This window comes from Chelonia mydas, chromosome 1, assembly GCF_015237465.2.
Source record: "Chelonia mydas isolate rCheMyd1 chromosome 1, rCheMyd1.pri.v2, whole genome shotgun sequence".
NCBI lineage: Eukaryota > Metazoa > Chordata > Testudines > Cheloniidae > Chelonia > Chelonia mydas.
Window position 1 is genome coordinate 220952183 of NC_057849.1, and position 22717 is coordinate 220974899.

The following is a 22717-nucleotide window of genomic DNA, read 5'->3' on the forward strand; positions in this document are numbered from 1 at the left end:
TTAATAATTGTGAAACATTCTAAAACTGTAATGGTGAGGACCATGAGGAGGAAATAATAATTGCGCCTTAGAACAAGGTTTAATAGTGTGCAGTGAATAAGGCATGGGTCACACATTGAATGATGATGAGGAAACAAAATACATTAAATACCATCCCTCCTGTGCACTGAGTGAGGTAGGAGTCCTGAGGAAAAAATAGAATGTAATCATGTAATTAAAGACTGCATCATAATGCATACTGCACAGTGGAGTCAAATTAAAGTATCCTGGGCAACCTGAATTTTGGCATTTCCTAAACTTTGAGTGCTTGAGTTTCCAACCTTAACGTTCTTTTAGCATGTGTATGGGGAGTGGGATGGGGGTGCTCATTTTCTGAAGTGGAAATAATAGGGAGTTTTGATGTGATTACCAAACATGCTTTCATTTGGCCAAAACCAGATTTTAATCTTGGTTTTCCAGATGTGAAACTCCGCTATGTTAACTCACTGTTCCAACAAAACTCTACTAAAGTCATTTTGGTTTTTGTTTGCTTTTTTTCATCTGGTGTTCAACGACTGTTTAAGTGCATAAGTCTAATGTTCAATGTGTTTTTTAACAGATCTTATTGTTGTGATAGCCTCAATTATTGTTCTGAGTGTAGGATCAAATGGGCAGGTGTTCGCCACATCTGCCATAAGGTACGTTCTTCTAGTGACTGTAACGTAACTAAATAAATACAAGAGCATGCATCTATAAACCCATAAATTGTTATTGCCAAAGATGATTATCAAAATGTCAAGGTAAATGGACTATGAAGAACTCAGTGTACCATTGTGCCTCGGTCACTGATTGGGAAAGGCAGCATCGAGGCAACGCATACTGCATGGGTGTGAGTGTGGAAGCAGAGAGGACACAACTAAAGAAACATTATGTCCCATACAAAACATCCAACACTCTTTCTGAAGGGAAAATAGAATATTATAGCACGTTGGTTTATTTAAGAAGTAATCCAGACACCACTTAATTCACTTGGTACTTTTTTGGAGAATGTGTAATTACTTCACTTAAATCCATCAAAGCACAATTGCATTTTATCTGGCACAGGTAACACATACCATGCAGGAACCAGACACATTTGATTTATGCAGTGTTTGTTCAGCTTGCCCCAAGTAGCACAATGTTGTTTTGGATGGTAAACTGAGTAAACACTGGAAAGGAGCGATAAGGAGTGGTGGAGGTGCATTCCCACTGTGCTTAATCCAGCAAAGGGGTGCTGCACCTCCTATAATATGTTAAGTGCCCTCCCTCCCACTTGAGTCATTGGGAAGTGAGGAAGTCAGCACTTTGCAGGACTGGGCCCACATATATACAACTCCCTTTTAGTATATGTCTAAGATATTTACGGGGCACTGACTTTTGACATATAAGAACTGACAAGATTATGAAGACATAAATGTCCAGAACAAATATGTACTTTCTGTTCCCACAGGTGAATGTGTATGTTAAGATTTGTTTAATTTAGGGCTGCCAATTAATCACCGTTAACTCACGCAATTAACTAAAAAAAAATTAATTGGAATTTAAAAAATTATTTGCGATAAATCTCACTGCTAAACAATGGAATACCAATTAAAAATGATTAAATATTTTTCTACCTTTTCAAATATATTGATTTCTATTACAACACAGAATACAGCATACCGTGCTCACTTTATATTATTATTTTTGATTACAAAGATTTGGACTGTAAAAATGCTAAAAAGATAGTATTTTTCAATTCACCTCATACAAGTATTGTAGTGCAATCTCTTTATTGTGAAAGTGTAACTCACAAATGTAGATTTTTTTTGTTACATAACTGCACTCAAAAACAAAACCATCTAAAACTTTAGAGGCTACAAGTCCACTCAGTCCTACTTCTTGTTCAGCCAATCGCTAAGACAAATTTGTTTACATTTAGGGAAGATGCTGCTGCCTGCTTCTTATTTACAATATCACCTGAAAGTGAGAACAGGTGTTGGTATGGCACTGTTGTAGCCGACGTCGCAAGAGTCTAAAATTCATGTTCTGGTTGGTTACTTAAGTTGCATAGCATTTTCTCTACTCACTGATTGTTTTTAGTTACATAAATCACCAATCAAAATGAGAATTGTGACTTTTACAGTTGAATGTTCAATTCACGTTTTGCTTTTGGAAAATATCAGAGTTAAAAGTTTACTTTTTGCCAGTGTTCATGCTAGTAAAGTTTTTGTACTGAATGGTCTCAGAAAGCAAACATTTGAGAGTCACAAATAAGTAAAAATGTAATGTGCTTATGAGTATGAACAAATATGTGTCCAATTTATTTAACTATTTGGTATAATGATACACTATACGCTTAAATACAGAGTAGTCTACAGTATTGAAATTATGGGTCCACACACACAAGGTACCGAATAGCCTTAATTCACAGGCACATCTCTGGGAACAGAAGTTGCTCAGCATCCTGAAGGATGATCAGGAACATGGGGGGGTGGGGGGGGGGGGGGGGGGGGGGTTCTGTTTTTTTAAATTATAGTATATAAATGTACCCTGAAGGTTGTATGCAGATTAAAAAAATAGTTTTGTATCGATATTTAAGTTTTTGATTTTCATTTCACATTTTTCTTTCAGAGGAATCCGGTTTCTCCAGATACTTCGCATGCTTCATGTAGATCGGCAGGGTGGCACTTGGAGACTCTTAGGATCAGTTGTTTTCATACATCGTCAGGTACTGGATATTTTAAAATTCCTAACACGTTGTCCATGAAGCTTATTCATCTCTTGGACTTCAAACCATGATCTGCTTTAAAATGAACAATTATTGTTGCAAGATAGAATGAATCACTTTCAAAGACAATCATGTTTCTTTTTATTTTTAAAACAGGAACACAATTAGGCTGAATATTTCTTTCAATCTGGGGGCTAGTAGGCACCAGCAGTGGTATTTTCTGGAAATTAGCATTATAGTTGTGAATAATGGTTCTCTGTGAAGTTTGATGGAACTATTCAGGCAGAATTTATTTAACATAGTTCCATGGTTTGTCTCGCATATGAAAATGCTGCCAGCTGTATTTGCAGGAAATGTCTTCTAACCCAGGTTATTTTGGCAAAAAAACAAACCAGTTGAAAAATTTTAAGTAAACACATCAGCCATTTTAACCATTCCTTTTTATTTAGCTACTTAAATATTGGGGTTTCTAATCTGTGCTATAAATAAAAATATTAAATATAGTGTGTTAACATGCAGGAAACACTATTTTATCTAAGAATATAGGCTGTGAAATAGAGGTAAATATTTCTATAAATAGCAGTCTGTTTTTGTTAAAGCTTGTACATTTTACCATTACCTCTCCTGTTCAAAAGTACTTAAGCTTAAATCACTTTTCGTATAGTCTTTCTTACACATACTTTGGCAAACGAATGATTGAAGGGCCCTTTTTAAAGGGTCACTTTCGAATCGTTTTTGGTGAAAACGGGTGCTTGAAGTTAACCATATCAACATATTATTGTCATCCTCTCTTACTCATCCAGTCATATTATAGTGGCTTGTTCCACACTATAGATTTCTTCATCTTTATAGCCAGTTATTTCTCCTCCTATGACAGTCCTTCCTTCACACTCCTTCATATAAATCTGTTCTCCAATTAGTGTAAACAACTATAAACTTCCATCACAGCTGCCACCTGCATTTGCTCCAGCAGATCATTGTTAGGTTATGTTACAGATGACTGGGAACTGCTTAAAGCAGAACACTGAATCTATAGTATAGTTATTCTTGTGCTATTAACATTTCTGCTGCACCACAGGTAACTTCAGATCCAGGCTGAACTCCATTGAAAAACACTGAATTCCTGTTTAAAAAAAAAAATCCCCAAACAAACAGCAAAAATCCCTCAACACAAATCCACTTCATTCCTAAATGACAGGAGGAATTTTAATGGCCCATGTCAGTGTAAGCTTCATTGTTTATCTCTACAGTGCATGGCTATCCATATAATACTGGACTAGACTCCTAAAGTATTTTCTTAGTATTCATAAGGCTTACTGTGGGGGTTTTCTGGGGGCAAATAAAAAATACCTTGGAGAAGATAAGCCCATGAACCAAATGAATTTAAAGTTATATTACTCCAGAGAAGTGATTATGGTGATCTATAAACAGTCTTCATATCTGTGATGCTTGACCCAGGAGATCACCCACTGACACACGAGCAGTTCAAAATCAAAAATATTCTTTATTGACATTGGATAATTGTAGCTGAAACTGCAGTGAACAGAAGGGAAAACATAACTTTTATTCCTCTCCAGTCTGCAATAGAAATTTGAGTTTTAAAGAAAAAAGGACCTCAGCTTCTTTTTCTTTGCAGCCAGCATACAAAGCAGACTTTCATTTGTTCTTGTTGCTGAATTGGACACTTTTTTCAATACAAAATAGGATCCTAAATCCCTGAAAAGTACACAAAAGGAAATTATTTGGGTCCCACTGAAAATAGATTCGCTTGGATCTGTCTGTGCCCAGAAAAGCTTACTAAAGATTGAACCAATGCTTTCCATGTGTGTTTGAGTTTTACATATAGCTGTATTAGCTCACTGAAACCCAATTTGGCCAGGGCACTCAGCTATTTTCAGAAGGTTGAGCTTATACTAGTGTCTTTTGCCAAAGGCAACAGAACATGAGTCAATATCACATATGGTGATGGAAAAACTTGGAAAAAATCATGCAGCTCACTGAAAAACTATTGAGTTAACTTATCCAGCTCCAGTTTGAGTCTCTAATCTCAGAGGTTCACTTATCCCTCATCTTGCTTTGTGAGCTGCCATAATGCTTCTAATAGAAGGTCAATTGATGGTTTTTCTAAGAGTTCTGAGTAGTACTATTATTTGAGATTTGTCATAATTAAAAATGTGTCCAGGTTTAAAAGAACTTACTGACTTAAGCCCCTCAATACTGATCTGGCATGTTACCCTATATGCAAGTGTGATTTTGGCTTTCTTTGCACACCACCCCCCACTAACCTTGTTTCAGTCATAACTGCAAAGCATAGCGTGTTAGACTTCTGTGGGGGAGGAAAGGGAAAAGAAATTATTTTTTGTCACTCTATTGGTGTTTCACCTGATGAATAGCATCTTGGTCTGTTAGCTGTCCTTCTCAAAAGCATGAGAGTAAGCTTGGCTGTGTGGTAAGTGCAAGGACTGCAAGACCTGGACTCTTGAGTTGTGTATCTGGCCCTTCTACTGACTTCCTTGTTTTGAGCAAGTTATTTAATTTCTGTCTGTTAATTCAGCTATAAAATAGAGATAATAGTCTGAACCTCGATTTTCTGCAAAACCTTCAAGCAACTTCAGATGTTAGATCCTATATTAGTGCAAGCTATCAACTCCTATTTCTTTATGTGCTCTAACTTTTTGTTGAAATTTTTATATCCTGTCTACACATCTCCTTAGTATAAGGCTGCTGGAACATTTTTAATATTTATATATATACACTTGCTATTGCAATATTTGTTTGTAAACATGTATGTACGTATTCAGAGTGGCCATTAGAGATGATCTGAGGAAGTGGTGTTTTCATCCAGACTGAGTTTTGACAAGGGTTCAGGCTTTGATGAATTGGGCTACGATTTAGAGATGCTGATGCTGAAATATCCTCGGTAGTTCTGGTGACATTTCAGCCACAGTGGTGGGAATCTCATGAGATCCTGCCCAACTCCACTAAAACTCATATTGGTCTGCCTCATTTTAAAGCCAATACTTCACATAGAAAATCTCTTCAACTATTGTCTGGCCTCCATTCCAAGGCAAAATCAGTGAGAAAGTAGTAGATTCTGTGTTCCAATTACTTGTGACATCTACCAATAGCTTGGATGTTTTGTAGTTGGGCTCTTGTTTGAAGCAAGACAGACAGCTTTTGTGACACTAATATGGTACCTTCATTCAGTGGGAAGTGATGTCATCTCCGGGGGATGGAAGCATAGGAACTTCATGCTCAGTTGGTGACTAGAACATCCACCTCCATTGGCTTTCTTGCCCTTTACAGCCTACAGAATTCAGGCTTTCCAAGTGTTAAATGGACACCCACAAATAGAGGCTGCTCAAGACTATCTGCTGCCCTAGGCAAAACTTAGGGTGCCACCCCCTCTCCTTATAAGCCTAGGATGGCAGATTTGACCAGCTGTCCATCTGTCAAATTTGAGTGACTGGAATTGCAACCTGGTGCATGGGGTCACAGAGCCACTCACATTTGGCCAGGACACCCCTCCATCATGATAGAGGGGCAGCTGGGCCAAATCTGCTGCCCTGGAAAGGTGCCTAGTTTGTCTATACTACAGTAACCCATGCCTACAAACTAAACAATATCTTAGCGTAATGAATGGATGATCACTGCAGAAAGAGGGGAAGGACTTGGACAAGATAGCACAGAAAGCTGCCAAAACCAAGAGAAAACAATGTGAGCTGCAAATGTAAAAGGAACTCTTAACAGAGTTCAAAGCAGTAAGATCAGACATACCAAGTGTATTAACTGCTGTACAAAAAGAGGCAGCAGAGTTGGTGGAGGAGAGGTTGACCACAATGAATTAGTGAAGATTCAGCTCTGACTTCCTTGCTCAACCAATGCATCAGGCAACTAGAGCTGAGAAAGACTTACAGGTGAAACTGGAGCTACTAAAAACTGAGACTAGAAAGGGAACAGTCGGGACTAATGGATTACCTGAACATTTATTGAGAAGGGAGAATGCTTTGTTTTGTGCAAAGGTTAATTAGGTGCACTGAATCTGGATTATCCCAGTGAAGTTTCAGTGGGCAGGGTTTTTAGAGTCTTGACTCCTGATGCTACAAGTAGCAGTTGTCTCAGGGAGCATTCCAAGGCTTCACCATTTCCACCAGAGAGATGCTGTAATGAAAAAACAAAGGGAATGGAAAGAAATTAGTTTAAGGTAATAAAACCCAGATCTTCCAGGAACTCTCCTCCCTGACATTTAGCTTCAGATGCTAGTGTAAGACATGACAGAAGAATGGTGGGAGAGAAACATCTATTTTAAATAAAGGGGTTCTTTGTCAGACGGGTGTTTTTTATTTTTAAAAACCGCTTTTGCAATATTTGGGACACAAAATAAAGGAGAAGAATTGTCTGGAATTCAGAATAGTGACTAAAGAACACAAAGAATTGGGGAAAGATACAGATGAGGTATGTAGTAAATTTTACTATTCAGTCTTCCTGCAGGTGGCAAAGCTTAAATAAAAAGTATTACAAAAGACAAAGCAGGAATTAACCCCCAGTCTCTCAGGCAACACAAAGTAAATGTGGATAAAGTCTCAGATCCCTTTTAAAATGTTGACTAAAAAAAAGTTTGAGATGGAAGGCAATAATGTGCTCCCCATGTCTGTTAATATGCTGGGGGATGCGAAGAAGAGATTAATTTTCTGTAAATAAATCACATACTCTAAGAGTGACTAGTAGGATTTACCTTCAGTTTTAAAAGACATTAATATTTGGCCTATCACCAAAGTTGGCCAATGACATTGCAAAGTCATATGTCTATTTTTACCTGTCCAAATCTACTGTCAGGGACCATTGGCCTTGAATGACTTAGTCTTGAAGCAAATACAAAGCTATTCATGGATTCCTCTTTTTTTTTTTTTTTTTATGGAAGTACATTTTGCCTTCTAAACTTGCTGATAGTGTCTTTCCAACCTTGCCATTGCACAGCATTGCCATGATAGTGCCTTTCAGCAAAATATGCTAGTATGTGAAACTAAACAAAGTTATTGGTTTCAAACTGGAAAGTACATAACTTAAGCCTTACGTACTGTTTCCTTTCTTTTGTGATAGGAACTCATAACTACTCTGTACATTGGATTCTTGGGACTGATCTTCTCATCCTATTTTGTCTATCTTGCTGAGAAGGATGCAGTGGATGAAGATGGAAGAACAGGTTTCTCCAGCTATGCTGATGCCCTGTGGTGGGGTGTGGTAAGTCATCTGTAGCAAAGTGTGTGCCTAGTCTTTGTCCACTCTCATGCAAGATAGACCATTGACATTAATAGGGATTTTTTTTCCTGAGTAAGGATTTATTGATTTGCAAAATCAGACCTATTTGTAAATGGTAATCTAGAAGGGAAATTTAACCTTTTTTTTTTAAAGTAGATGCAATAGAACTAAAATATGTCAGTAATGAAGTATATTATAAAGGCAAAGTAGTGACTCCGTGGTAAAGTTTGCATTGCGTTTTGTACTTAAAGTAGGAATTAAATCCTTATTTTAAAGAGTGAGAAAAAAATCTTGAAATTGTACATCCTCTTTTGAGCCCAATTTAATTTCCAGTGATTTTTCTAAAAAGAAACATTACTGTAAGAATGTTCCCTCTTAGAAATTTAGGCCAAGGTGTTCCATTATTTAGATACCTCTAGCTATGCACTGTAGTGACAGCCCCCAAAGCATGCATGTGGATGTCAGTTATGTGTACTACAACGCAAACTGCATATTCTAAAACATGGAATATGGGAAGTTGTGATAACATTAAATAGTTCCATTGAAAGTAGTTGACAGAGCCCTCCAGATCCATCAGCAGTTTTGGATGTCTGATAGTGCTTCCCAGATTCACCAGCAGGGCTCAGTAAGGAGTCATGGTGAACTAGAGAAGGTTTGGGGCTGGGGGTAATGGGCAGTTATGGGAGTTGTATAGGGGTGTGAATGTCCAGCTGGATGGAGAAGGGAGTATGTGGTTATGTGGGGGAGTGAAGAGAGAACATTTATTGGTGAGGTGGTAGGGTTATGCTCCTCTATCCACGTTCATCACATTCGTGACACATCTCTGGGAAATGTCTTTCCTCTGCTCGCCAGCAGTCTGAGTCTGATATGCCACCTGTGCTCCTGAGGCAGCTTTCCCCACTGGTAAATCTCATGTGGCTCATGATCTTGGAGTGTCAGTGTGGCAAACCAGAGGAGGCTGACAAATCAGGTCTGGTGATAGGGTGGGGAATGACCTACTCTGAGGATATTTATGATGATATTGGGGGCAGACTTAGAGCCACTAGCTCCCAAATATTCACAACTTGCCCATTCAGCCTTTACACATCCCTTAACTGCCTATTCTCCCCTCTTCCCAAACTGTGCTGTAAAGCAAAACCTTAATTCCTACCTCATACTTCCCATTGACAAGCTTACAGTGCATATATCTAACAGATGTTACATTTGCTGTATTTGTTGTAGTGCTAATAAGGGAATGTTGTGTATTTCATACTGTTTCTTCATACGTGCACGGGAGTTCATAGCAGAGGTGTACAGCATGTCTGTAAGACTACTGCAAGTGAAGGGGGAGTGCTAAGGTATGCTATAGAAGGTTCTCTCTTGCTTATGTGGGTGGGTTTTGCACTTACACAACCTTCTGCTGGCTTTGACATACGTGTGTGTGAGAGAGAGGAAAATTTATCTGGTTTAATCCAAGAACAAAGAGATAAGCAGTTCAAGTCTTTGTAAAGAAAAAATGGAAAACTTCCTTAAGTAACAAAGTAATATTTTACCTGAATCTAAATAATCCATTAAATAAAGACTGGTAAGAGTTTGTGGGATGGAAAAAAAAGGGGCTTTGAAAGTCCCAATACATAAACATTTATAATATTTGTGTTAGAAGGCTGATATATAAACTTCTACTAAAATTATTTTTTATAAAAATTTGGTTTACCCATTTTTAATGGCTCAGTTCAAAAATTTTGTAAATCTTTAATTCCAATGATTTGGTTATCATGTATCAACAAATTTGTAGGGTACACAACATCCAATAAATTCATCCAAAAAATGAAAAACCCTGACCAAACGAACCCCACCCTGAAATGACCAGACAGAACTAAATAGTCTGGCAGGGGGAAAACCCAATGGCCCACAAAATCAAAAGTTTGTTAAACCCCTCTATAGACATATATGATAAAAAGCTTATAAGGAACTTAAAGCTTTGTGCATCTGGGCATAAAACAACCTTTAGTCAATGGAGCTTAAGAAACTTTCCACAAGAACAGATTGCTGAAAAAATATAGACTAAAAACCAAAACAGTAAAGGCCAAACAAGTCTGTGCCTTTTTAGACTGACATCACAAAAAGTCATGTCTATGCTGAGGAAACTTTAACAGCAACCAATTCCTACTTGTTCTACTACCAGTTCAGTTGAACTGGTTTTCAAAACAGTCGGGACATGGCTGCTCAGCTAGTTTTTACCACCGTTTCGGCTAAATATGATAAGTAAATCTAATCAAAATGGTATTAGAAGAGGGACTAGCTCTGGGAGTCTCAACAACATTTGGGCTCCCACCAGAGCTTGCATCAGTTCAACTGATCTCGTGGGAAGCTTGTAAATTCCCCCAGTGTAGTCAAGGTCCAAAGAGGCTAGTGGCTCTGTCTGTCATATATAAATTGGGATCATTGTTCAACGTAATTGTTAAAGGATGCTGATCTGTGTTCTTGTGAATTTTGTAGTATTTAGCTATGGTTTAATAAGGTTTCCCGTCACTGTGGTATATAAACACTTTCCGTGTGTAGTAAACGCACAAACATCCCTTTCTTTTAGCTGCTGGCAGGAACATGCTTAAAGAATTAAATCCAATTTTCTAAGATGAGAAACTATTTTGGAGTCTAAGGGCTAGATGCTGCAGCCCTGACAGAGTAAAGGCTGCAGAATCCGGGCTTAAAATAGTTAAGCTCTCTTCATATGAGCATATTTTGCAAATATTCTTGATTATAAGTTAAAAGAAAACTGGGAGAATTTTCAAGAGAAATGAGTAAGTTTAAAATGTAGGCTATTTTGGTGCTTGTTTTAAATGCTTTCCATTGTTTAAGATAGGTACGTTTAGAATTCAACCTATTTTTTAAAGTGTTTATGTATTGCACCAAGTGCTCAGGGATTTTTCTGTGAAATTCTACTTAAGTTGTGTAATGGGTAGATAAAATCAGCTTTGTCTTTATCTCTGTGAGGCACATGAAGGAAGAATACTGTTTAAATTGTTTAAGCTTTCCGGACGTGTAGGCCTCGGCAGTGTTAGTGAGTCACGGTGCAGGTGCAGTTCACAGCTGGGACCAGTGACACAGAGCAAAGTGAATCACTTAGTTTCTTTTTCTTTTAAAACCTCCTGTAACACAAAAACACAGATGTGGAGTTATTAGGGAGTGAAATTTGATTTCACTTTTGCTTTTCAAAACTAATCCAGTTTAAAAAAAAAAAAAAAATCTTGGTAGCAGCTTTTGACAGTTTTTTGTGTATCTGCTAAAACCACAGAGTCTATTATGTGTGATATTTTGACTACCGTAGAAAGTGCAAGCTTGCTGAATTTGATACAAAGGTCCTAAAGGGTTTAAACATGAGGAAAAAGGAAAATAAAACAAAAATAAAAGGAATTTGGAACCAAATTTTAACCAGGTTCACTCGCTCTAGCTGTGAATGCAAGGCTGTTTAATCTACTTTTGACAGGCATGGCAGATTTAATTGTAGAGTTCCATCAAAGGCTTGTAGCGTCTTATGTGAACCATTTTCAGCACTATTACCTTGTTAAAATATATGGAAAGACATTTCCTAAGGGATTATCAGTCTGGAAAAATTATTAATCCTGCCTGTTTTTAAGTTATTTTTGAGTCCTCTTTCGGGGCAGGAGTTGTTGACATCTCATTTCCATTCCCATCTCTTGAGACCCTACCTTAGTGTCTTTTGATGAGAACAGGGCTAATTTATGTCTTGTAGAATTTGAGTCAAATAGCTGATTGCCTACATCAGGTTACTCTGCCTATAATACCAATTTTTGAGCTATTTCACCAAATCTCCAATATCAAGTAGCCATGTCCCAGCCAGAGCAACGTCCCTTTATTTTTAAAGTTTGGTCCTAAAGCCCTGATCTTGAAAAAGCTTTAAGCATGTGAATACTCCTGTTGCTGTCAGTGAAACTACTCCTCCTCCTTGAAGCTATGCATGTGCATGTGTTTGTAGGATCAGAGGCCAGGTTAGCTAGAGCATATGCAGAAGATATGAGTGGACATGTGATGTAGTGAATCTGGTTTAGGCAACAGGCTTATTTTTTCAATAGCTAATTATTAAATATATGCTGAGCGGTTCACTAGTATCTACTAGAAATACATTCAAAATAATTCTGGACAGGATTAAGAAAGCTGGAGAATTTACATTATCTATAATCCATTCTGCATACTTACAAGTATTAATTAGATTAGCAAGAAAGAATCCTCTTAAAGTGGCAATGGAGAAACTTCCTGAGACGTGTCCAGACACCTGCAGGAATCTGTCCGCCAAATGTCTGCTGCAGGGATGGAAAAGCCTCTCTCTCTTTTTTCTGTGGTTATGGCTTTTTATGCTCTCCCACAGTAATGTTAGAGTAGTTCAGCATTACTGCAGTTGGTTTTTAATTCCTGAGTGCTTGAGAACTCAGAAGAACAAGGAGCCTTTCATAGGAAAATGAAGGGGAGAAGAAAAAGCAAGACATTAAAGGATTATCTGGGTGCACTGAGCAGCTGAATGGTCATTAAGGAATCATTGCTTTGATTTCCTCCACTCCCCTGATTGTTTTGAAACTTAACATGTGGTGTTGGTGATTATCATTATTATTTCTTTGTTTTGGGGTAGTAAGCAATAGCCCTAATCATTATTAGGGTCCTGTTATGCTAGGGGCTGTACAGACTCATGGGAAGATGTGGTCCTTGCTGAGGTGAGCATACAATTTAAAGTTGCAGGGAAATAAAGATACTAAAATATTGAGTTTGCTAAACAACTGGCATTTTGTTCAGAATGAGGTGCCAAGAGTCTATAAAGTAAATGTGAGTCTAGTTTTCAGGGCTTGAAAGTCTTTGTTCAGTAGTATTTTCAGCCCTCTGTTGTTTTTTAAATCCTCCTTCCTAGCTTATTACAGTGCTTCCCTGAGAGATTGCTCTAAAGGAAGCATATTCTCTCCAACTGTTTATAGGCTCTTCAGGAAAACCTTTAAAAACTATAGATTAATGACTGTGAAGTGCTTTGAGATTCTGATGAACAGCACTTTATAAGAAATAGGCATTATTATTTATTATTATTCTTTATAGTATCTAACTGGGTGCAACAATTGGAAATAGCAGCGACTGTGCCCTAAATGGCAGTATTCTCACTAGAGCCGTTCAAAAAACATTTGCTAAAATGAAATTTTAGTGAAATATGCTATTTTGTTGAAGCCAAAAGGTTTTTGCGGAGATGTTTGTTCCCATGAAACTTCGGGTAGGAAGATTTTTGGGTCGGGGTGAGCACAGAGAGCAAAGACTGACTCTATAACTCAGTGGGAGAGTCGGGTTCAAGCCCCTGCTCTGCCTGTTTTGGTGTGATATGGGATGAAAAATTCTGCTCTGATTTGGAGCAGAGGAGGGAGTGGAGCCTCATTCTTCCATTTACTAGGCCAACATGCTAACCATGAGACTAAACAGCCTCACTCTCTCCTTTTCAGAAATTTTTTTTGAAAGATTTTGTCCAAGGAGAAACAAACAAATTCGGAAATCTTGAAAGTTGTCACAAAATAGAATTGGCATCCTTTGGTCAAGCCTAATTCCCATAGCCTCCTTTGTTCTCATTCTGAATGGTTAGGTGAAAGTGAATTCATCAACCTGTTTTGGTCATATTTCTGGTTTTATTGATGGCAAAATATAAGGAGTGGGGAATGACTATGTCCTGAAACCTAATAAGTCTTTATAGACGTAGCTGTTAAAATTATTTGTATTGGACAGAATGAAAAATACTCTGTCAATAGCTAGAGTTTTTAATTTTGAGAAGAAGGAAACCATCTTTGCAATGTTGAAACAGGGCAGTGGGCAGGGCCAATTACGGCAAAATGATGAAAGATTCAGCACGTATAGAACCTGGGTCTGCAGATTCCCTGGGAAGTGACTATCTCCACACCACCACCTAACACCTCTGACAGTGGAAACACTTACCAGAACATGAGTCTCAGGGGCCCACACATGGGTGTACTGCCCAGGGAGGGCCAAATTGACAAGACATTCCTGATGGGTCCAGACATACTATTTTAGCCTGGGGAGGAAGTTTGTGTCTACAGCTAGGCAGAATCCTAGCTAGCTGCTGTTACAGATTGTGCTTTTTCGCGCTATTCCTGACCTTAGCTTTACCTCCTGACTCGGATACCCAGTTCTCGACTTGGCTTTGTTTCCTGCTTCTGAATTCCAGTTCCCAATCCCTGGCTTTTACGTCCAAGCACTGAGTCCTGACTCTGGCCCCTGGTTCCCAACCCTGGATCAACCCACAACTCCACTTTCTAGTGTCTGACTGGCTTTAGACACTAGGCCACCTGTCCAAAACCCATCCTTGACATATGGTGTGTTAAACATGCCTCGATATGAGTGCCCTGCCCTTTGTGGCCCAGCATCCCACTTTGAGTAGTGGTGGCCAGGGCCTCTTCTCCCAGTCAGGCAGATGCAACAGGATGGGGTCCCCTTGTACTTACATTCTGTCTGCTGGTGTATCTATTCAGATGGGTGCACTGGAACCATTGTACTCCTCTCTTCCTGCTACGAGTCCTCTGCTGGGGTGGTGTTGATGGAGCCCCCCAGTGCAGTGCCCCAAAGAGATGAATGGGGTTACTCACCTCTCTCCAGGCTATTGAGATCAAGATTCTAACATAAGCAAATGATTTCAGGAGCTGGGGCTTTAGGCACGGGCCTATCGTGTTTATGCCAAATGGATTGTCATGTGTTGTGATGCTTTCACATTGCTTTCTGGAATAACTTTACAACTTTGCAGTGAATATTTTCTTTGTTTATGGTGCAGGTAACGGTCACAACAATTGGTTATGGAGACAAAGTACCACAGACGTGGATTGGGAAGACAATAGCTTCCTGTTTCTCAGTATTTGCTATATCTTTTTTTGCTCTTCCAGCGGTGAGTGGGAATTCAAAGCAGTTATTTAATCCTATGTGTAAATAATACTAATACTTGTTAATTGATGCCATTGTTAAGAAAATGTGGTGTTTTTTAAAAAAAATTCTCAGAATATACCACATAGTTTATTACACCTTTTAACTTGTAATATTCCTCACGAAAGGAAGAATGTTTCATAGATATTTAGGTCAGAAGGGACCATTATGATCATCTAGTCTGACCTCCTGCACAATGCAGGCCACAGAATTTCACCCACCACTCCTGCAAAAAACCTCACACCTATATCCGTGCTATTGAAGTCCTCAAATTTGTAGTTTAAAGACTTCAGGGAGCAGAGAATCCTCCAGCAAGTGACCTGTGACCTGTGCCCCATGCTACAGAGGAAGGCGAAAAACCTCCAGGGCCTCTTCCAATCTGCCCTGAAGGAAAATTCCTTCCCGACCCCAAATATAGCGATCAGCTAAACCCTGAGCATATGGGCAAGATTCATCAGCCAGATAATACAGAAAATTCTTTTCTGGGTAACTCGGATCCCACCCCATCTAATATCCCATCACAGGCCATTGGGCCTGTTTTACCATGAATATTTAATTACCAAAACCATGTTATCCCATCATACCATCTCCTCCATAAACTTATCGAGTTTAATCTTAAAGCCAGATAGATCTTTTGCCCCCACTGCTTCCCTTGGAAGGCTATTCCAAAACTTCACTCCTCTGATGGTTAGAAACCTTCATCTAATTTCTAGTCTAAATTTCTTGGTGGCCAGTTTATATCCATTTTGTTCTTGTGTCCACATTGGTACTGAGCTTAAATAATTCCTCTCCCTCTCTGGTATTTATCCCTCTGATATATTTATAGAGAGCAATCATATCTCCCCTCAACCTTCTTTTAGTTAGGCTAAACAAGCCAAGCTCCTTGAGTCTCCTTTCATAAGACAGGTTTTCCATTCCTCAGATCATCCTAGTAGCCCTTCTCTGTACCTGTTCCAGTTTGAATTCATCCTTCTTAAACATGGGAGACCAGAACTGCACACAGTATTCCAAGTGAGGTCTCACCAGTGCCTTGTATAACCAGTGCCTTGTAGAACCTCCTTATCCCTATTGGAAATACCTCTCCTGATGCATCCCAAGACCGCATTAGCATTTTTCACGGCCATATCACATTGGCAGCTCATAGTCATCCTGTGATCAACCAATTCTCCAAGGTCCTTTTCCTCCTCCATTACTTCTAAGTGATGTGTCCCTAGCTCATAACTAAAATTCTTGTTATTCATCCCTAAATGCATGACCTTTCACTTCTCACTATTAAATTTCATCCTATTACTCCAGTTTACAAGGTCATCCAGATCCTCCTGTAGGATATCCCTGTCCTTCTCTAAATTGGCAATACCTCCCAGCTTTGTTTCATCCGCAAACTTTATTAGCACACTCCCTCTTTTTGTGCCAAGGTCAGTAATAAAAAGATTAAATAAGATTGGTCCCAAAACCGATCCTTGAGGAACTCCACTGGTAACCTCCCTCCAGCCTGACAGTTCACTTTTCAGTAGGACCCGTTGTAGTCTCCCCTTTAACCAATTCCTTATCCACCTTTCAATTTTCCTATTGGTCCCCATCTTATCCAATTTAACTAATAATTCCCCATGTGGCACGGTATCAAACGCCTTCCTAAAATCTAGGTAAATTAGATCCACTGCGTTTCCTTTGTCTAAAAAATCTGTTACCTTCTCAAAGAAGGAGATCAGGTTGGTTTGGCACGATCTACCTTTTGTAAAACCATGTTGTATTTTGTCCCATTTACCATTGACCTCAATGTCCTTAACTACCTTCTCCTTCAAAATTTTTTCCAAGACCTTGCATACTACAGATGTCAAACTACCAGGCCTATAATTACCTGGATCACTTTTTTCCCTTTCTTAAAAACAGGAACTATGTTAGCAATTCTCCAATCATACGGTACAACCCCTGAGTTTACAGATTCATTAAAAATTCTTGCTAACGGGCTTGCTATTTCATGTGCCAATTCCTTTAATATTCTTGGATGAAGATTATCTGGGCCCCCTGATTTAGTCCCATTAAGCTGTTTGAATTTCGCTTCTACCTCAAATATGGTAATGTCTACCTCCATATCCTCATTCTCATTTGTCATGCTACCATTATCCCTAAGATCCTCCTTAGTCTTATTAAAGACTGAGGCAAAGTATTTGTTTAGATATTGGGCCATGCCCAGATTATCGTTGACCTCCACTCCATCTTCAGTGTTCAGTGGTCCCACTTCTTCTTTCTTTGTTTTCTTCTTATTTATATGACTATAGAACCTTTTATTAATGGTTTTAATTCCCTTTGCAAGGTCCAACTCTCCTTGACTTTTAGCCTGTCTCACTTTATCCCTACATGTTCTGACCTCAATAAGGTAACTTTCCTTGCTGATCCCTCCCTTCTTCCACTCCCTGTATGCTTTCTGCTTTTTCTTAATCACCTCTCTGAGATGCTTGCTCATCCAGCTTGGTCTACAACTCCTGCCTATGAATTTTTTCCCCTTTCTTGCGAATCCAATTGTTGCAAATCCAGTTGTTGGGAGGAGGAGGGGTGTAGCCTGGGACTTGGGAAACCTAGATTCAGTTCCCTGCTCTGCCATAGACTTCCTGTGTGACCTTGGGCAAGTCACTTTTTTGTGCCTCAGTTTCCCTTCTGTAAAATGGGGTAATACTTTCTACCTCATGGGAGTGTCATGAGGATAAATACATTAAAAATTGTCAGGCACTCAGATTAAGGTTGCCAACTCTCTAGGATTGTCCTGAAGTCTCCAGGAATTAAAGATTAATCTTTCAATTAAAGATTATGTCTTGTGCTGGAACCGCCAGGAATATATCCAACCAAAACTCAACTCTAGCTCAGATAATATGGTGATGGTGGCCATTTACATACCTTAGATATTGGGAATTAAATATATAACACCTTGCTTTTCTGTAGCCCTTTTCATCCATAGATCTCAAAGCCCTTTATAAAGGAGATAAGATTTATTATCCTCATGTTACCATTGGGAACACTAATGTACAGGTAGGTGAACTGACTTTCCCAAGGTCAACCGGCAGGCCAGTGGCAAAACTGGGAATAGAGCCCAGATCTCCTTATCTTCATGTCTTTTGTGATTTAAAAAACTGAGATTGTGAGGAGGCAACCTGGGAATCTCAGTCAGGTCTGCTGCAAAGCACCATTGCTGGGCTTTTTTTTGGCTCCCCAAATTGAATATGAGGGAATGTAAGGACAAACTAACTAAGCTATAAGACTTTTGCTGAAGTTTTGAAAATAAAATCCTTAGAATGACTTAGCATTACACATAATATAGCAACAGGTAGAAGGAATGTCAGGCAACAAGAACGGTGTGTAGCTTTCAGTCTGAAGCCTGAAGACACATGGTGTTCCACAGTATGCATCCGATGAAGTGAGCTGTAGCTCACGAAAGCTTATGCTCAAATAAACTGGTTAGTCTCTAAGGTGCCACAAGTACTCCTTTTCTTTTTGCGAATACAGACTAACACAGCTGCTGCTCTGAAACTTGTCTAGATGGAAACTCAACTCAGCCATTGTATTTACTAAAGGTTTGTTAATATTTTGAACAAAACTGGGCTACAGTTTTGTCAAAACCAGGTGATACTTGACTATTCTGACTGATTTTAATTGCAGGTTTGTTCAGAGCAGAACTCAGAGGGTATGAGTCCACATTACTAAAAACTAATGTAACCTCTGAGAAATTGAAACTGGATACAGCTATAGCTCTGTAATAATTTATTGCCTTAATTTTAAAAGAAATTCTCTTTTATAGAGCGCAACGTGTATGTTTCCTTGAGTTCTTCCACAGGTGACAGGTGAAAAGAGTTGTTTGTTTGTGGGGGAAGGAAATAGTAAGTGTAAAATACATCTGGAGTTCAGTTGTTTCTCTCACTATCATGTGCCAGTTGCTTTTAGAATGTAGTGAAAGTGGCTACAGCTACTGTATATTGAATAATGTTCCCCATAAATTCTAGCTGTGAATGTATGGTGGTTATAAGTCTTTTTAGGGACAGAATATTTCCTGATTTGTGTAAAAGAGTTAGTGAAGTCATGTGGTGCCCAGAATACCTCCAATACACTGTATTTCATCACTGGATAAATAAATTTTGTCATTACGGAAATGTTAAGAGTTAAGATACTCCATGACTATAACTGAGCTTAGGTGAAATTCTCTCATTAATATTAAAGGAGGAGTTGCCAAGAAGAAAATGGTTTTTATTTCATGCTTTAAATTTTTGTTTTAAAAAGTTTTACCAGAGACTTACCAGTATTTGGTTTACTTTTAGGGGATTCTGGGTTCTGGTTTTGCCTTGAAGGTACAACAGAAGCAACGTCAGAAGCATTTCAACAGGCAAATCCCAGCGGCAGCTTCTCTAATTCAGGTAAATGCTTGAATCCTAAAACAGAGTAGATGGAGTATAGTTTAGTGGTCACAGGACTAGGAGTTAGACTTCTAGGTTCTACTCCATCTCTGCTGCTGATTGGCTTTTAAACCCAAAATCATTTTGCCTCAGTTTACTGATCTGTGACATGAGGATAATTACCTATCCCACAGGCTTGTTGTGAAGTCTAATGTTTTAAAGGGCTTTGAGATTCTCAAGTGAAAGACACTGGTCAGGTGCAGACTCTTGTTGAACTAAAGAAGCAACTTTGTCATTTATTTGTAATTTTCATGTAATTATTATCTACCTTGTAGTATTCCCATAAGTACTGCGTATATCTTAAATAATTGGGTATGTATGGATGGATACATACACCCATCTTTGGAAAATGCTCCAATATTACATTTAATATAGTGTAAAGAGACTGTCAACTGAGAACAAAAGAGACTGTCAACTGAGAACTAAAATGTGGCACAATGCATAAAAAAGTAAAGCTGGAGCATTTCTTAATGTTCTAAGAGTATTTCTTCTTATGGGGCAGATTTTCATCTGCATGTGTAGTGGATTAGGCCACAACTCCCACTGATACTACTAAGAGCAGCATGTTTAAAAACACCACATGCTGAAGTGAACATATGACTTTTGGTGATGGTTACCTCTTAGCACAGTTACTCGTGGGAGCGACTGCGTTTTATTTGACATGTAGCTATACTGTACAGCACATAGTGGTTCAGTGAAAACCCTTTGCAGCACATTTGTATAAATAAAAGAACACACTCTAGGTTTATTTTTGGCAGGGTTGTAGTTACCTTTCCTTCAGAACACAGTGCCCATTTGTTCACAGAAATAATTGTTTGGTTTTTACTTTACAGACTCTATGGCGGTGCTATGCAGCAGAGAAATCATACAGTTCTACAGCAACATGGAAGATCTATGTTACTTCGCCTGCTCAAAACACAAAAAAAACACCAGCGCCATCTAGCCCTAGTCTGAGAAAACAGGTTAAAAGGAACTTGCTGTACTTATTTTCTTCTTGGTTTTAATTTAGTTGGGTTAACAACCAGAATATAAGTAAAAGAGGTATAGAGGTTGCAGTGAATTTGTAGAAACATTTGGGTTGGAAGAGACCTGTAAAGGGATATGGAATCTATTTCCTACATTGTGTCAAGATCAACTTAATTGTCCTTTTAAAGCAAACTTGATGGACGGATATGTCTCTGTTTTGAATGTATCCATTGATTTCTATGGGCCTGATTCTCCATTACCTTATGTAGACATTTATAACTGTTCAACTAGGCATTCATTGCTATCTTATATCAGCTGGTAGCATTTTATATCCATTTTATACTCAACTGAACAGCTATATATGACTGGAAAAGGGAAAAGCAGTAGAGCAGTAGGGCCTGTGCTCTTAATTTGCTTGTAATATCTAATTTAATTGGTTTAAAGTGCTTATCTCTATAGAAGACCTTTGAAAAGCAAATTAGGCAAATATCCTAGTTTGGCTGAAATAAGGCCGAATTTCCGTGCACGTCTCTGTTGTTTCCAAATGTGTATTATTTTCATTACAGTAGCAGAGAGAGGTGCTGTGCAAATGCATAGTAAGAGACAGGTCCTGCCCTGACGAGCATACAATCTGAACAGACAATCCAGACAGAGGTGGGGAGGGGTAGCACAAGGCATGGCATTGCTCTGTGCCTGTGTAATCTCCTACAACAAGCTAGTGACAAGGCTAAGAAAAATAACTCAAGTCCTTTGACTCCCAGGCCAGTGCCTTTCCCTCTGGATCACACTGCCTCTATTTTTCTCATTTTTCCTAGTGCACTATTATACCTGGATTTCCCCTGCAATAACTTAATCCCATAATTGCATATTCTGCCCTTGTTCATTAATGGGTGAAACTCGCACTTGTGAAGAGGGCCAGCAAAGATGTCTCTGTACCACTTAAACCTACCCTGGCCCTTATTCTGAGGGTTAAAGTGGTGTATTGGCTTTATGCAGGCCCTTGGCAGGGGGTGAATTTGACCCTGATGAGAAGAGCTAGCTCTTCTCAGACACACACTGTCACTTCATGAAAATCTTTAAAGCACATACACAAGCATGTACACTTCCTTTCTAATTAGGTACACTGTTTCAGGAAGTGGTCAACTGGCTGATTTAGGTTGTCAGCCAGGCTAAAGTGTGTGTGTTGTTTATCACCAGATCTTTTCCCAGCCACCAGCTTAGTTCTGGTCACATCAGGAGCTGACACTGCGAACAAAGGTGGACAGGAGGACAAATAACTATAGTCTTTTCCCAGAGCCCTAGCAACCGAAACTGCTGGAAAATAGAAGAGACTGTTGGGGTGCCTAGCCAATACAGGCACTTGATATCACCAGGACTCCCAGGTTTCCAGCCCATGATGTCCATCTTCTCCCTTCAGGGGTCCTTTGGCTTTCGGGAAGCAAAGTACTGAAGGAGACAGGCTGTTTTATCCTATTGCTGCTGGGTGGTTCAATTTAGTGCCTCTTCTTGGAGATGCTGGCATGGACCAACCAAATAGTGACCCAAACTTTTACCGAAGAATTGAAATGTCCAACCTAAATTAGTCCAGTCAGGGAACGAGACATCTGCTTTTGAGATCTTGCAGTTGGGCCTGGAATTTTCCAATTTCTTCTTGCAATTCAGCTTGTCACACCAGCTCGTGTAAAGACAAGTTAGGCCATAGCTGCTGGTACAATCATTTTAGGACCTTCATTGAACTCCAGCTGTTTTGCTCTGGTCAGCAACTTATCTCCATGGATAGCTTTCCGGGAGCCTCTCTATGGCATATCTCTTAGCCAGTTTTGCAGTTATGCTTGCTCAAATTGTAATTTCTCTATCAAAAATACGCTGCTAGCTACTGAAACATCCAATTTAGAGGTCACATAATTTATAAAAAGTACCTCCATAGTCTTTGTTGTTTAAACGAGTACATTATACAGCGCAAAGTCACTTCAGTGACCGTTGTTCTCAAACTAAAACATCTGTGTAAATTTTCCATTTCTGTTCTCCTTGTTTTAACAAAATTGGCAGGACCTCTGTACATATGACTGAGCTGAATCTGTGCTTTATTAATCAGTTATATTTCTGATTATTGCACTCTGTGGTCAAGTGTTCTTATAAACACAGTTTGGTTTCACTTCCTTTTATTTACGGCCTCTTTTAGCACAGATGTATTTCACTAACTTGATAGAATAAGCATGCTTAATTGCAAACATTAGCCTTGCTACTTCGCTTTATCACTTAAATGAAAAGAAATCAACAGGAACACAACCCCTTTCTTTCCGAACAGAATTGCCCATGAGGTAAATCCTGTTAAAGTTTACAATATTTTGCCCAAATCTTTCTCTAATAGTTGACT

At 38.9% G+C, this 22717-nt stretch overlaps 1 protein-coding gene across 1 annotated transcript in view; it reads left to right on the forward strand.

Annotated features, from left to right (window-relative positions):
• The window catches only part of LOC102940290 (potassium voltage-gated channel subfamily KQT member 1-like), a 742437-nt gene that overhangs the window by 86245 nt on the left and 633475 nt on the right, over positions 1-22717 (forward strand). The window contains exons 4-9 of the mRNA XM_043532723.1: positions 599-677; positions 2632-2728; positions 7829-7969; positions 14790-14900; positions 19240-19335; positions 20208-20336. Of these exons, the coding sequence (XP_043388658.1) occupies positions 599-677; positions 2632-2728; positions 7829-7969; positions 14790-14900; positions 19240-19335; positions 20208-20336 (653 nt within the window). The remainder of the gene's footprint in view (positions 1-598; positions 678-2631; positions 2729-7828; positions 7970-14789; positions 14901-19239; positions 19336-20207; positions 20337-22717) is intronic.